We start from the raw sequence: 15131 nt of genomic DNA, 5'->3' as shown, positions 1-15131 counted from the left end.
TAGTTTTGAAGGTTTATATCTTCACTATCAAGGAATGTCAATAAACCACTTTTTGTTTAAGTTGTAAGAGAAAATTAATTATAGAAAATTTGGAGAAACTGCACACCTTGCATTATTCCAATGTTTCTCAAACTTCACTTGCCAGAAGACTCCTTAATAAAGGAAAACTTTTAGTGAACTTCCTAGAGTAGAATTAATTAATAAATTAATATTATTAAAATAATCATTGTTTAAAATATATATACATATGTATATATAAAAATGAAAATTTTAGTTTAAATCACTTTTTTAATGTAAACTTAAAGTGGTGTTTTTAATTTAAAAAGAAGTAAATATTACGAAGTTTTATTTTTAATTCCAAGATATATATTTTTTTCTTCTGTAAACTTAAGGACTTCCAACACATTTGTGAACTAGAAGTTGAGAACCACTGCATTACCTAAATTTATGTTGGATATCGAAGTAATAAAAAACTATTACTAGAGAATGAAAATTTCTAGTGTTTAGCACTATTAATTGACTAAAACAATTGAGTGTTGAATATTTGTCACTAGTATTTAGATTCATAAACTGTTTGACAATAAAATATTTAAACTGGTTTTTAAAGAATAAACAAATTTGTTGAAGTAAGGATAAACAAATATACATTGAACAATTTGAAAAGATTAATTTAGTTGGGCACATTAATTATTACATGATGTGTATGTTGGTGCACAATTTATTTTAAGATTGAGCTCAACATTCAAATTTACACTTACATCTTATTTACAAGTTAACTCTGAAACATCTGTACTAGGTTATAACTCAAATGCAGATATATAGTATATGGCAAGTGCTCAATAAAATTACATCACTTTCACTGGGACACTGATTATAGTAGCTTTCAATATATATAATTTGTATTATATAACTTACAAAAGAGATGTAGACAACAGGATCTATGTAGGATGTTAAGCAACAACTGAAAATCTTCATTTCTAAACATTATTTTTATCAGAACTTCTGGTGTCCATCAGGCCTACTATTAACACATTTGAGCCAAAAGGAATACCTACAATAAAATATTAATAGTCTACATAGTATAATATCATGTATTGTGGTGAATATAGCTTTCATTAATATTTTTTAATATAGTGTTGGCCTGCCTTTTGCTCAGTCACTGCAGAAACTCTCCTAGGCATGCTTTTGATCAAATTTCAATAGAATGTGTGTAGGGATGTTTTCATTTCTTCAAAAAAAGTTGCAGATAATGTTGCAGTGGATGGTGGGTGTGTTGGCACTGTGTGGATATGGTATTCCAGTTCATTCCTGAGATGCTTGATGGGATTAAGATCTGGATTTTGAGCTGGCCAATCTAGCTTGCAGATATTCTCCTCAAGTCATGCCTCAACACTGCATTCTGTATATCATGGTGTTTGATCATGCTGTGGAGGTACAGAGTTGTGCCAAAATACTGCCATATTGTACTCACCAAGATTGACAGTGGCATTAACCAATGGCCTAGGCCTTTCTAGCAGAAATATCCACACTGTGTAACAGTTTCCTCCAAACTTCACTATTACAATAGTGCAATCAGATTAAAATTGTTTTCCAGGCAATACCTACACCCAAGCATGACCATCTGATCAGATGTTATATCATAATTCATCAATTCACAGCACACTTATTTGTTGCCAAGAATGATGCTTCAAGATCCATTGTAGGCACCACTGCTCATTCACTGCTGTGATGTTTGGTTTGTGTGCAGTCAGTTTATAAAGTCTCCCCAAGCAAAGCCACACTGTATAGGCACCAGTTGCTTTCCACTTTTGAATAACATTCTCAAAAGTGGACTTTTGCAGATGCAGAAGTGCTGCAATGGTCCACATTGATTGCTTGCTTTGCATTAAGAACTTTGACATATCTTCAGTTATCATTTTGGTAGCTCTGTTATGGTATGAGTGGAATTTGGTTCCAAAAGCAAAGAAACTATTGCATCTCCCATTAGAAGACTGTCAGCTCTGTACTGTGCTACACCCTGATGATATCTGTGTATTCAGTATTATAGACACACAATACTCTTTTATACTTAATGCCTGGGGTCTCCCTGGAATTTGAGTTTTTTAATACTTTTGTCAACATAGTGTATATGGTAGATTAACACTGATATGTCTCTGCTTATGCTCCATCATTGAATCAGTGATATATAGTGGAAATATCAGCTATCAAAAAACCTGTGGTGTAGTGTTCATTTATACTAAATTTTTATTATGGAGATCTATGTTTAAATGAATTCACCAAATTATATTAAAAATATTTGTAGCAGCATACTAATGCTCTGATGAGTGGTACATAAAAATTGTTAGGAACATTATTCCACTTGTAATAAAAGTTTACATTTTTTAACCTACTGTATAAATTGATTCATAATTTAGGATAGTTTATTCAGACACAAAAAAAATCAGCATATACAGTATAATTAGAATACAACAATTTTTTATCTGAAAGGAACTTTTAAAAGGTTTTGGACATTGGGTCTATCCATTCTTTGTGAAACAAATATTTTCTTTGAGTTTCACAGCTTAAAATTTGAAATTCATTTCTCATTGAATCTAGTTTGTTCAGATCAGCAGTTCCCAACTTGTGTTCTATGGAACCCTAGGGTTCCATTGATAAAATTAATAGATTTTTCATACATTTAAACTATTTAAATAAAGTTTCAAAAAAAAAAAAAATAATAATAATAATACAGAGGAAAAGGGAGCCTATGCATGGTCTCTGCATAGTTCATATTTGTGGAAAAATAAAATCCATTGAATTTAATGGTAGAAGATTCAAATTGTGTATTTGTTTCCTGAGTATTCAATTCATTGAATTTGAAAATTTAAATGTTCATTTTTGTCAAAGAAACTGTTGCCTAGGAGTAGCAATATTTTAATGCTTGAGTGTTTGTTTAGCAACTTGCAAAAATCAAATACATTTTGATTCTCACTCAAAATGAGTTCTCACCATAACAAAATCATCTGTGAAAATTAATCCTTTACATTAGATATCAGTTGGAAAAGCATATAATATTAATTCAATTGTTAAATTTTTGTTTGTTAGATAAATTATTTTTGATTTGTTGTTTTATTTATAATCAGTAAAAATTGTCAGGGTTTCAAAACTTCTAAGGTGAGAAAGGTTGCTGATTTAAAATAAGATAGAAACTGCTGGTTTAGATGAAAATGCTTTACATGCTTTTTTAAATAAACAGCATACTAAACATTTATTCCTTAATAATTCAGTTCTTTAATTTTTCTTTAAATAACATTATCTATATTGAAAATCATAATTAATTATATCATTGCTGTAATCTCATTGTATTTGAAATGATAATTGTTTTAAAAGTTACTTAGAGTGCATTGAATATTTTAATAGCAGCATTCCCAAAATTAACAGAATACTATAGAAATTTTTTTGAATTTGTAATCCATTACAGTTCAGTAGAACCTCAATTATCTGGACTAAATGGAATGAAGGTAGCCCGAATAATCGAAAAAATAATAATAATTGACAGTGAAAGACATGTACTGTACATACAGTATGAATAATTTTTATTTGTCTAGATTTACATATAGCTTCAATATTAAATTATTTTTTATTAAGAAATTCAATTATCGATTTTTGTTTAAAGCTAGCTGTTCTTTTTGAAGCTGCTAAATCACAAATACTTTTAAGACATGTAAGTTGTCCTGAGTTACTCTTCTTGGCTCTCGAACCACTTCATAGCGACATCTAAACACGGGCAAGGTACATTTCGCCAGGCCCTCTGGTGGTGCAAGAAGTCTGATTTTATAAAATAAAAAGCAGTTGAAATTGTCAAATTTTTATTCATAAAAATGCAAACTATTGTTTTATGACAAGTAAAATTTTTTCACCGTGTTTATGGCTTTTAAGTACCATAATGCATAAACCTTCAAGGCACGAGGCCATAGGCGGTGGCCCACGTCGCCCATGCCTTATGCCGCCCTTAGCCATAGAAATGATGTCATTTGAATATAAATTATTTATAAATATGTATGTCAAGTTATATTTTTATTGCGACACAAAATGTATTAAAAAGTTTACAACCACTGTATTGGGTGAGACGTTGTTGGAACAAAAAAAAGTTATTCATTCCGTTACGTACATAAACAGTGTCGCAATTTGCCAAGTGCAAATCTGCAAATTTGTAAAATTTTTGTTTATTTTGAACAATCCGGATAATCGAAAATCTGGATAATCGAGGTTCTACTGTATGTCCAGATTTAGATAAAAATAAACAAAGTAAGAGTTAGATTAACATTTCTTTAATTAAGCATAAAATAAGTTTTATATTAAAATTAACAGGCTGGATGGTAGGTTTGTCTCAAAGGGGTGTTATTCAATTTTGTTACTTTCAGAGTGTTTGTTTTTATGTTTTAATTTAAAAAATGCATTTTATGGGATAATTATATATATTCAAAATAGTGCATTTATATAGATGAAATGTTTAAATTTGGAAATATTATTTCAGAGAAGGCTGCGTCAAAGAAGAAAGAGGTGGAGGAGACAGTTGTGATCAAATTTCAGCACAAATAGCATCTGTAAGTGAAATGTACTTTATTTTTCAAATATATTTAAACGATACATAAATTACTGGAAAAACTTTTAAGACTAACTTTTAAACTTGCAAGGGAACTGTCGGAGTGTCATCTAATAGATTTTAATAAAATTTAGTTAATAATTACGTTAAAAGTATACAAACTCTATGACAAATTTCTAGTATTCACTAAGTGTTAATCAGAGTTGTTAGCAATCAAATGTCGTACTATTTTATAGTACTTAAACACAAATATGCAAATTTTTAGAAGTGGAAGGGTCACGGAGGAAGACGGCGATATTGGATTTAGAATAAATTCTGGAATTTTTGAAAATGGGAGAAGAATTAATAAAATTTAGTTTAATTACGTTAAAAAATATACGAACTGTATATTAAATTTGTAATGTTTACTAAAAGTGTTAACACAAATATGCAAATTTTTAGTAGTGAAACGGTCACGGAGGAAGACGGCGCTATTACATTTATGAATGAATTCTAGTTTTCGAAAATGGGAGAATTAAATGTAAATATTCAAAACATTATAGCAGAATTTAAACGTTTGTGATAATGTTTGGTTTACAGAAAATATTTGTAGGCCTAATATTTCAGACGTTGATAAACAGGTAGCCAAACTGCTTTTTAATGCATTTAGCGATATTTTAAGTAGTTATGTAAGTAGAGATGATGAAGAGTTTTGTCAGATGGAAAATAATAATTTGATTATAGATAGGCCTATTTCAGATAATAAAATAACACGTCTGCTTCTAGAGAAAGAAATTGATAACGCAGACATTGTGAATTGGGATATTCAGATGATGAAAAATTCGATAAGAATATAATCTCAACAAAACGAAAAAGAAGAAATTCTTAACTTGCATAAGAAACACCCAAAATGGAAATTACACACATTACAGCGGAAAGGAGCTAAAGAATTAAAACGTTTTAGTGATTTATATAAATGGGAAAAACAATTTAAATCTCGAAAGCATAGAATTGAAACGTTAAAAATCATTAAAGAACATACTAAACAAATGCTTGACGAAGCTCGAGGCAGCTATAAAATTGTTAAAGGAAATCAATTAAAAATATGGGCATTACAGAAATTTCTTCAACTGAATAGATCAATTAAGTTTACAGCTAGTGATTCTTGGGTTGCAAAATTTAAAAAAGAATATAGATTAGTATCTCGAAAGATTACAAAACTTGTAAATAAAACAGAAATGGTGAACGAAAAGGATATTTTAGTAAAAGCTGCGCAATTTCAAACAACAGTAAAAAATTTATTGCCATCTTATTCGCGTAACTTCATATTCAATACGGATCAGTGTGGTTTTTCATAATGATTTCACCAAGAACACTTTCATATAAAGGAGAATAAAACACTATTGGATTTGCACATTCTCCAAGTAATAAAGTTATGCATTCCTACACTGTTCAATATTTAATTAATGCTAATGGACAAGTTGTAGGTAATGTATTTATTTGCTTACAAGAGGCTCGTAAAACCTTTGGACATAGAGTTCAAGCATCGCTGTTCAATGCCCCAAACATAACTGTTACAGCTAGCTCATCTGGCAAATTATCTACAGCAATTATTACAAACTATGTAAAAGCCATATTATCTCCAAATATAACAGAAAACTCTTTATTAATAATTGACTCGTGAAGTGGACAAACAAATATTAATATTTATAATACCGTATTTCAAACATCTACAAATCAAAATTCATGCGAAATATTAATTATTCCACCAAAGTCTATATGCCAACCTTTATATTTCGGATTTCATAGACAATTAAAACTTTTAGCTAAAGAAATTTTAAATGCTATACAATTATTCTGTAATGATTCTTCGATGAAATTGTTTTGGACAACTAGAAATGGCATTATAAAATTACATTCGATTTTTCATCATCAATTATCTGCGCCAATATTTAATAATTTGATTAAACATGCATGGTTCGCTTCTGGACTCATAAATGAAAAGTGTCAATTCTTAAATGTAAAACAAGTTTGTTTTTTTCTTTTTTAAACACTGACAGTTTAAATTGTGTCGAGAGTAATTGCGAAAATCTTCAATTTGTTAAATGTGCACGATGCCAACAGATTCTTTGTTTATTTTGCTTTGTTGAAAAATATCATGTAAATAGTTGCCCATCTAATAATTTGTGAATCTAATAACTTTTAAATATATCTATTAAAATGTATTTATTTATTACGTTTTGATTGTTTTCTTTATATTTATTCTATCAATACTTTTATATTAAATTTCATTGTTAAACTAATATATATATCTAATCTTTTATAATATTTATTTGAGTTATTCCTTCTTCTACTCTGTAAATGTAATACAGTGATACCTCTGTTTTCAAAGTGTTTAATACTAAAAAAATTAAGAAATTAATATAAAATGAGTATAAAAAACTAATAAAATGGTCTCCGAAACAGAATCGCCATCTAACTGTTTTTGATTGATCGAAATTAATAACTGTTCGGCCTCTTCAATTGTTTGCGGTCTCTGTTTCATTAGCACATTTACGCCTTTTGCTACATTAGCCTCCTTTTTGCTTTCTTTTTCGCCATAACGAAACTTATCGTGGATGCCGACTTTCCGTACAGTACTGTACATGCGACCGATTTCAGCAATCTTAATGCCAGTCACGTATTTTTTAATGATTTCCTTCAACTCGATCGTGTTCCTGGCCTTGTTCGAAGGGCTACCGACTCTGGAAACTTTCTTTGGTCCCACGATGGAACTAAAAAGAATGGAAGCAATGAATTGTTTGGCTAGACGCGCAGAGTAATGTTCGTACAGCAAAAAACACCGCCACGAGGACTTGTGAGCAGAAAAATGCGTGGGTCGCTCTTTGTTTTCGCAAAATTAGCAACGAGATCATGTGGCACGCCGACGAAATCCGAGGCAAATTTTTTGCAAAAAATTGACAAAAACCAAAGTCAACGAAAATTGAGGTATTACTGTATCTTCCTCCGCGACCCTTTTACTACTAAAAATTTTCATATTTGTGTTAAACTACTATAAAATAGTACGACGACATTTGATTGCTATTAATCATGATTAACACTTTTAGTAAACATTACAAATTTAATATAGAGTTTGTATACTTTTAACGTAATTAAACTAAATTTTATTAATTCTTCTCCCATTTTTGAAAATTCCAGAATTTATTCTAAATGTAATATCGCCGTCTTTCTCCTGACCCTTTCACTTCAAAAATTTGCATATTTGTGTTTACGTACTATAAAGTAGTACGACATTTGATTGCTAATAACTCTGATTAACGCTTTTAGTGAATACTAGAAATTTGTCATAGAGTTTGTATACTTTTAACGTAATAATTAACTAAATTTTATTAAAATCTATTAGATGACACTCCGACAGTTCCCTTGTTAGTGTTCATATCATGAGAATAACAAGTCACAACAGTATTGGAATGTAAATTTTAATAAAGCACAACACAAAAGCTCTTTTGCTTAAAAACACGAATCTTAGACTTTTAGTAATTTATAACATGTCTTTACTATACAACAGTAACACTTTATTATGTAGGTTATATCTCGTGTTTAGTGGAGAATGTCAGTATATATAAAAGAAGTGAACTAATTTAAAAATTTCAGTAAAATAGCAGCTTTCTGCCTAGCCAATAATTGTGATGTGCTTTAGCACTTATAAGGAGAAGGCAAGACATTGAGGTTTCTAGTTCAAATGAAACTTTGAGAGCTGTTAACTGACAGTTCCTGTTCAAATAATAGGACCCACTTCTCAAGTGCTTTTGAAAAACAGACCTTGGAAAATTGAGTGTTTAGCGTATAAGGCTTTGGAAGTTTAATGTTTCATTGGAATGGTGATTGTTTAGCAGTTGAGAAAATGTAAATATCCAGAAAATATATTTCACAAATAACATTAAAAAGTCTCCAAACCTCTGTCTGTTTTAAACTTATGCTAATTATAACTGACAGGCCTGATAAATCTTCATCATTGTCAGGTAAACTTTAGTGTATATGTAAAGATAGAAGATATCCATTCTTGATATTGACCACTTTCAAACTCTGACTTTTTCCCAAATCTGTAATTTCTTTGCTGTTGCAATGATCTTCTCTTACTTCCTTCCTTGACCTTCCTTTTCCTTTCCAGTAGGCCACCCTACTGAAGGAAATAAGGGAAAGGGATATTTTTTCAAATAACTTATTTATCTAAGGTTGTTTCTGTCAATGTTGTTCTACCTACAATGTTTCTGATACTCCCACTTAGTGTCCTTCTGAATTCTCCAATGCTTATTTCTAGGTATATTCTGCTATTGATATCATATATCCTTTACTTCTGCATGTATTGCTTTTCATTTTCAAGGAAATCAGAGAGGAATTTCTTTTAGGTACAATCATCTTTCCAGTTGCTTTCTTCAAAACTATAAATACTCAGGCTCCATGAGTCTACATAATGCAAAGGGAACTCCCCTCAATCTGCTACTCTTTTCTTTGGATGTCATGTTGTTCACTCTTAAAACTGTTCTCTCAAAGTTTTCATCCATAAACCCACAATATTTTGCCAGATTCCTCAAAAATGTGATTCTTTCTCCAGAAACTCTTATTTTTAAAATATGATAGTAACATTTCATTAACTCATCATCAGGATGAAGTTTACTTTGGCAAGAGAACTTAATTTTCTTAATTTTTCATGCAATAAAATATTAGTTGCATCTATATAAATGTATGAAAATTAGATTGGACAGAAATTTCCTTTTTTTTATTTACTTTTGTTGCATAAGCAGCATTGTTTATAGTTGTTCAATTAAGAAAAATTTTAGTTAATAACTGTTATCCATCATTCCATCATTGTTTAGAAATGCAGTATGGTATTATTTTATCTGACTAGAAAAAAGGACAAATTGATGCATTGAAGCCGCAAAATCTTTTAACTAATGGAATTGGTTATCATTTAAACAGAAATGAGAAAGTTATAAGGAATTATTTCAAATTATAAGAAGTATGGTTTATATGCTTGTTCTGTTCTGGAAGACATGAGCTCTTAATAAATGCTCAATTTAAATTATTAAAGTCACATTAAATGCAGCTTTAATAATTTATATATGAAACTAACCTTTTATTTTTCTAGATATTTATTATCTTAAAATTATGACTAGTCTGAGAAACATTCAGCATGCTTTTAAGTACTGCAAACATTGTTTGCAGAAAGTTTAACATAACTCTCTTTACTCAGTGAAAGTTGAGGATCGGTTGTAGTTTGTGAATGATTACATATTATAACACATTCTTTAATGCCTTCTTATCTGAAGTTCTTGAGTTAATACATATTATAGATAACAAATGGAAAAAAGTCATTTTCTTGGATAAAAAATTATTTAATCTTGATGGCCTGGATGGATAATCTATTATTTTTCATGATCTCCATATGAAAATAGCTGATTTTATCTAGGTGTCTAGGTAGTGGTTCACTAATGGTTTTATGAGTGATATGATACAGCACAAATTATGATTTAAAATTTTTAAAAGCATTACAAGTGCTGTTATTTGTGCATGCTAAAAAGCCATTTTCTTGTATTTTGAGCAAATTATGGCAGCAAATAAATGATTTTCCAGCATGGCAATGCTTTGTTTATATGGCTAGAGTAGTGAAGGAGTGGTTTGAGGGTGAAAGGATGAGTAATGATCTTACCTGCTCTCTGTGATTTAAAAATTGCAGAGAATGGTTGGTGGGATTTTAGCACATTCTGTTTACGGTAGTCATCCTGAGTATAGCATAGTAACTGAACTTAAAACTGCATCATGAATGCGTGGAAAACTGTTTCATTAAAAAATACATGACTTAATTCTTGGTATGTCAAACAATAACTACAAAGTAGTAATAAAATCAAGTGAACAACAAAATATTAGAATTTTATCAGCATGATCAACTTTTTGTTTTTCAACTTGTCACTTTGATCTTTTTTGTTATTTGATAATTTGGTATTTTCAAGATTATTGATTTAATTTTATGAAAGTAGATTTTCCTATTTTTCATTTAGAATCACATTGTGCAAAATTCTTGTCTTTTGTATTTTCCAAATTGTAGCAATTTTCTGGATTTGCTAATTTTTTTTCTTTTATATTGTATGATGGTTTACAATTTCTTAAACTAATAAAGTTCATTATTGAGTATTGAATTATTTTATACATAATTACACCTAGGTGTGAATCTTTGATTTGTATTTTAAAAATTAAATTTGATGAAAAAACATCTTGATTCTAGGCTCCAGGGGGGCGTGAAGAAGAGTCGATGAAGCAGCAGACTCAGTCACAGCAGCAGGCAGCTAGTAAGCGTTCACAAGCAGGCAATACTCAGCAGTCTGCCACCCAAAGCTCACGCTATCCTCCCCGAGAGGTCCCACCTCGATTCATGCAACAGCAGCCAGTTAAAAATAAATCTCAAAAGGGAAGAGGTAAGGCAATATTTTTAATGTGAGTTGTGTAAATTGTAAATAAATAAATGATGATTGAATTATTGTTGTATTTCAGAGGAATGATTTTTTTATTTTCGATATTTGTTTATTGTTTAATCTTTACTAACCTCTTCATCATTTAAAAATGACATCAATGAAGCTAGAACAATATTCAAATGATACCTTTCACTTCTTTCCAGCATGTAGTTTAGTAGTTCAAATGAACAAGTAAATCATTGTTCTGTAGTTTACTAGTTCATTTGAACTTGAACTAATAAACTATAGAATGAATGGATTTTTCTAAATCAGCTATTTATACCTGATGAGGACTACTTAAATGGTCAAAAACATTTGTTTGAACTAGTAAACTGCATGCTGGAAAGAAGCAAAAGGTACTCATTTTAATCATTTAACCTTTACTTTCATTTCTCATCATAAACTATAATCTGCTTAAATTCTTCTTTAAATTATATATTTTATAAATAATTTTAAATGTTTAATAAACTACTTTATAAATGTTAAAATTCTTTAAAGAAAATTTTTTTTTTACTTTCTTCACTGACAAATGATCTTTAGCATATAGTTTGAAAAATTTTAAATGCAATACAGTGAGACAGGATAATTGTCAACCTAATGTAATAGGAAATTGTTATATAGTATATGTAATAATTTTTTTAATTATCCATATTTTTAAATTTTAGGATTTTGTTATTTAAATTAAATTATTTTCCCAAAATTTAATAATTTATAAAAGCATGTTGTAACCAAATACACCTGAATATATAATTTTGGAGACAGTGCAAATGAAATAGGTTATAATTCAGAAATTGAAGATAATGTAAAATTTTTTGAAGTAACAAAATATCTATAAATTAAATTCATTGCTTGCTTTGTTAAAAAATGCATATTAAATATAGAATGCATTTTGTAATTTTAAATTTAGAATGTAAATATAAAATTTACCCAAGAACCTGATCAAGAGGCTGGAACAAAAGAACTGTTGTTGCTTGAGAATTTAAACATTTTTAAAAATTAAGTTATAATCTAGATTTATTTCAATAAAAAGTAGCAAATTTTCTTAAAACAAAAGGGGAGGAACAAAAGAAATAAAGTATAATGTAAATTAAAATAAATGAAATATAATAAAATTGTACATTAAAAATATGTATATTTTCCACAAAATATATGCTACCAATTACATAAGTTTTAAGTGAAATTTTTGTGTTTTTTCCATCAAAAATAGATCTAGATGCTGTCTTGGGCAGTTTACTTGCTGAATTCAAGCTTGGAACTTTCATACTGTCTTTGCACTTATCTTTGCAGGAATTAATAGTGAAATATTCAACAAATCCAGTAATTTTTATTTAATATGTCACTAAATTGTCAAAGCAGAGCCATCAACCTGTTTTGCTGTTTTATAATCAAAATGAATGTAGAACAGGAATGAACACACATAGACAAACAGTATAAAACAGAGAACACACTATTTTTTAAGTTTCTGCTGAAACCAAACACACAATCAAATGGAGGAAGTTATTTTCACTGAAAATTTTTATTGATGTATACCTGATAAACGAGGTCCCTCAATGTTCATTTTAAACATGACCTGTTCTTTGCTGCTCTGTGTGGAAACTGAAGGATATTTAAATCTAAATTTGTTGTAAGATTTAATGTATATATTTAAGATTACTGATCAAAGTTAACTAGTATTTAACATACTTTTATTTATAGTTTGGTACTTTGTTCTTTTTGATGTAATTCCTGTAAAGGCATGACATTAGAACTAAATCACACATGTTATGCCTTCATAATAATTATTTAGACACTATTTTTGTATATGTTATGGACAGAGTGATTAATCGAGCATTATTCATAATGCCTTTTTGGTCATTATGAGTAATGACCAAAAAGGGCGGGCAATGTAATAAATATTGATTAATTTATCAAATTGACCGGTCATTATGCATACTGCTTTCACCTAGTCGGGCAAAGTGATGATAATAAGTTGAGGAATGATCATTCGACGTACGCTAGCTAATCGGCACTTAGTTGCGTGTGCGTATCGTGTTTAGTGTCAGATTTAAAATTTGATTAAAAAACCTCCACTTATTTCATTTAGAAATATTTATTTTTTGTGAATTATTTCAAAGTATTTTAAAACGAACATGTAATCTTTTAAAACTAAGTATTATGAACTATATTAATTAAATGGCAAAATTTTACCTATGTGCACCATCTTGGTGGTTGTCGTGACTGTTTGTGCTCTCGACGGATTTCTCCCGGAGGGGAGCTGCCGATTATTTAACATTATTAGATATTGATACATACTAGTTATTGATATGTGTGTTCAAGAACTACTGTGAATAAATAACTAGTGATGTTAAACAATTGGCGGTCTGCCGGCAGCTTCCCTCCTGGAGGAATCTGTCGAGAGCACAAACAGTTGCGACTGCCGCCAAATTTGGTAATAAATGCAGTACGCACGCACAACTGAGTTTCGATTGGCTAGCATATGTCGTATGATTACTCCTCAACTTATTATCATCACTTTGCCCGACTAGGTGATAGCAGTATTCATAATGACCGGTCAATTTGATAAATTATTGAAATTTATTACAATGCTTTATTTTGTTGGTCATTATTCATAATGCTCGTATTAATCACTTTGTCCATAACATGTATATTGGAATTATGTTAAAGTAAAAATTGATAGACTTAAGTAGATTTTTGGAAATTTTTAGAATATTTTGTAGAAGTTGAAGATTAACTAAAATGTTCTAACATGAGGGTTAAATTTTTATTTAATTTTTTAAAATTAATGTTGAACTTTTTATACTGTCAATTGTGGAAATGTCTTCTTTTTATTTATTCTTTTGCATGTAGGTGCATGTACTGTACCTATATTTAAAATTGCATAAAATACAACAGTTTTAAAGCAATTTAAAACAGAAAATTTAATAAACTAAATTTATATGTACAGGCTAGACAATATTTACATGTGTTTATTAAAAAATTCCGTTACCTTAGTCTGTCTAACCTGTTTAAACTTTTGCTTTAGGATCACTTCTTCAAACTCGTTTTCAATTAAATCTATGCTTTCCAAAAGTCGTGATCTTTCAAGATTGATGAATGTCGCTTTCAATCTTGAAATTGTGAAAAGCATCTCTGATAGTGGAAAAGGTTCGATACGAATGTCACTTTGTTCTTCATTATCGTCGTCGTCATTGTCTTCTTTTGTTTGTGACAGTTGTTGTTTAGTCTTTCCCCAACCATAAATTGATCCTCCGAGTCGTCATCCAAATCTTCAAAGCATTGAACATCTTCAATAGCTACAATGTCGTTAATTTGTGCAGCAGTACAAAGCTCTTGAAGTTCTGCTTCTAAAATATTTTCAGTATTGGGAGCATGTGCAGCATTGTGAAAAAAGCCACACCTTCTAAAATATTTCAGAATTTACTTCCTTCCAGGCATTTTTAATCCATTTACCTGCATCCAAAACGGTCAGTTGTTTAGCAAGTTGTGTTGCACTTTTTCACTTTTCGTCTGAACAAGCAAAAATTTTACAAGTTTTTTTTTTTGTATAGTATCTTAAACTCCCAGATTATGTTTTGATCTAATGGTTGAAGGTGGCTCATAGTGTTGGGCGGAAGAAATTTCAATTCAACATTCGAAAGTGAAATCTTGGGGGGATGGCAGGCGGCATTGCCCCAAAAAAGTAAAATTTTCTTGTTTTGGTTTCTCATTTTTACATTTAATTTTTCTAACCATTCTTGAAAAATGTCTGCTGTCATCCAGGCTCTGGAGTTGGCTTTCCAGGTCATGCCTAAAGTTGCGATGTCAATATCTTCAAAGCATCTAGGTCGAAGTGAAGTGACTTAGAAATGACTAATGTTGGTTCTTTCTTTCCTAATGCATTACAGCAAAACAAAATATTCAAGCATTCTTTTGCCTTCTTGCCTCCTGAATACTTCTTTTCCTTTTCAATTAAAGTTTTATCTGGAATAGCACGAAAGAAGTCCTGTTTTATCTGTGTTATAGACATTGCAAAAATCATATCCATCTATCATCGAAAGAACGTTCTGTTTCCAATCTTT

At 29.9% G+C, this 15131-nt stretch overlaps 1 protein-coding gene across 8 annotated transcripts in view; it reads left to right on the top strand.

Annotated features, from left to right (window-relative positions):
• gw (trinucleotide repeat containing adaptor protein gawky) overlaps positions 1-15131 on the top strand; it is a 241126-nt gene that overhangs the window by 115049 nt on the left and 110946 nt on the right. For all 8 annotated transcript variants that reach the window (XM_067287367.1, XM_067287369.1, XM_067287365.1 and 5 more), the window contains 2 exons: positions 4517-4586; positions 10848-11037. In XM_067287367.1, coding sequence (XP_067143468.1) covers positions 4517-4586; positions 10848-11037 — 260 coding nt within the window. The remainder of the gene's footprint in view (positions 1-4516; positions 4587-10847; positions 11038-15131) is intronic.

This window comes from Centruroides vittatus, unplaced genomic scaffold (genome assembly GCF_030686945.1).
Source record: "Centruroides vittatus isolate TY-2023 unplaced genomic scaffold, ASM3068694v2 scaffold_450, whole genome shotgun sequence".
Lineage (NCBI taxonomy): Eukaryota > Metazoa > Arthropoda > Arachnida > Scorpiones > Buthidae > Centruroides > Centruroides vittatus.
Note: the sequence above shows the minus strand (reverse complement) of the source record. Positions and strands in the feature narration are given on the sequence as shown.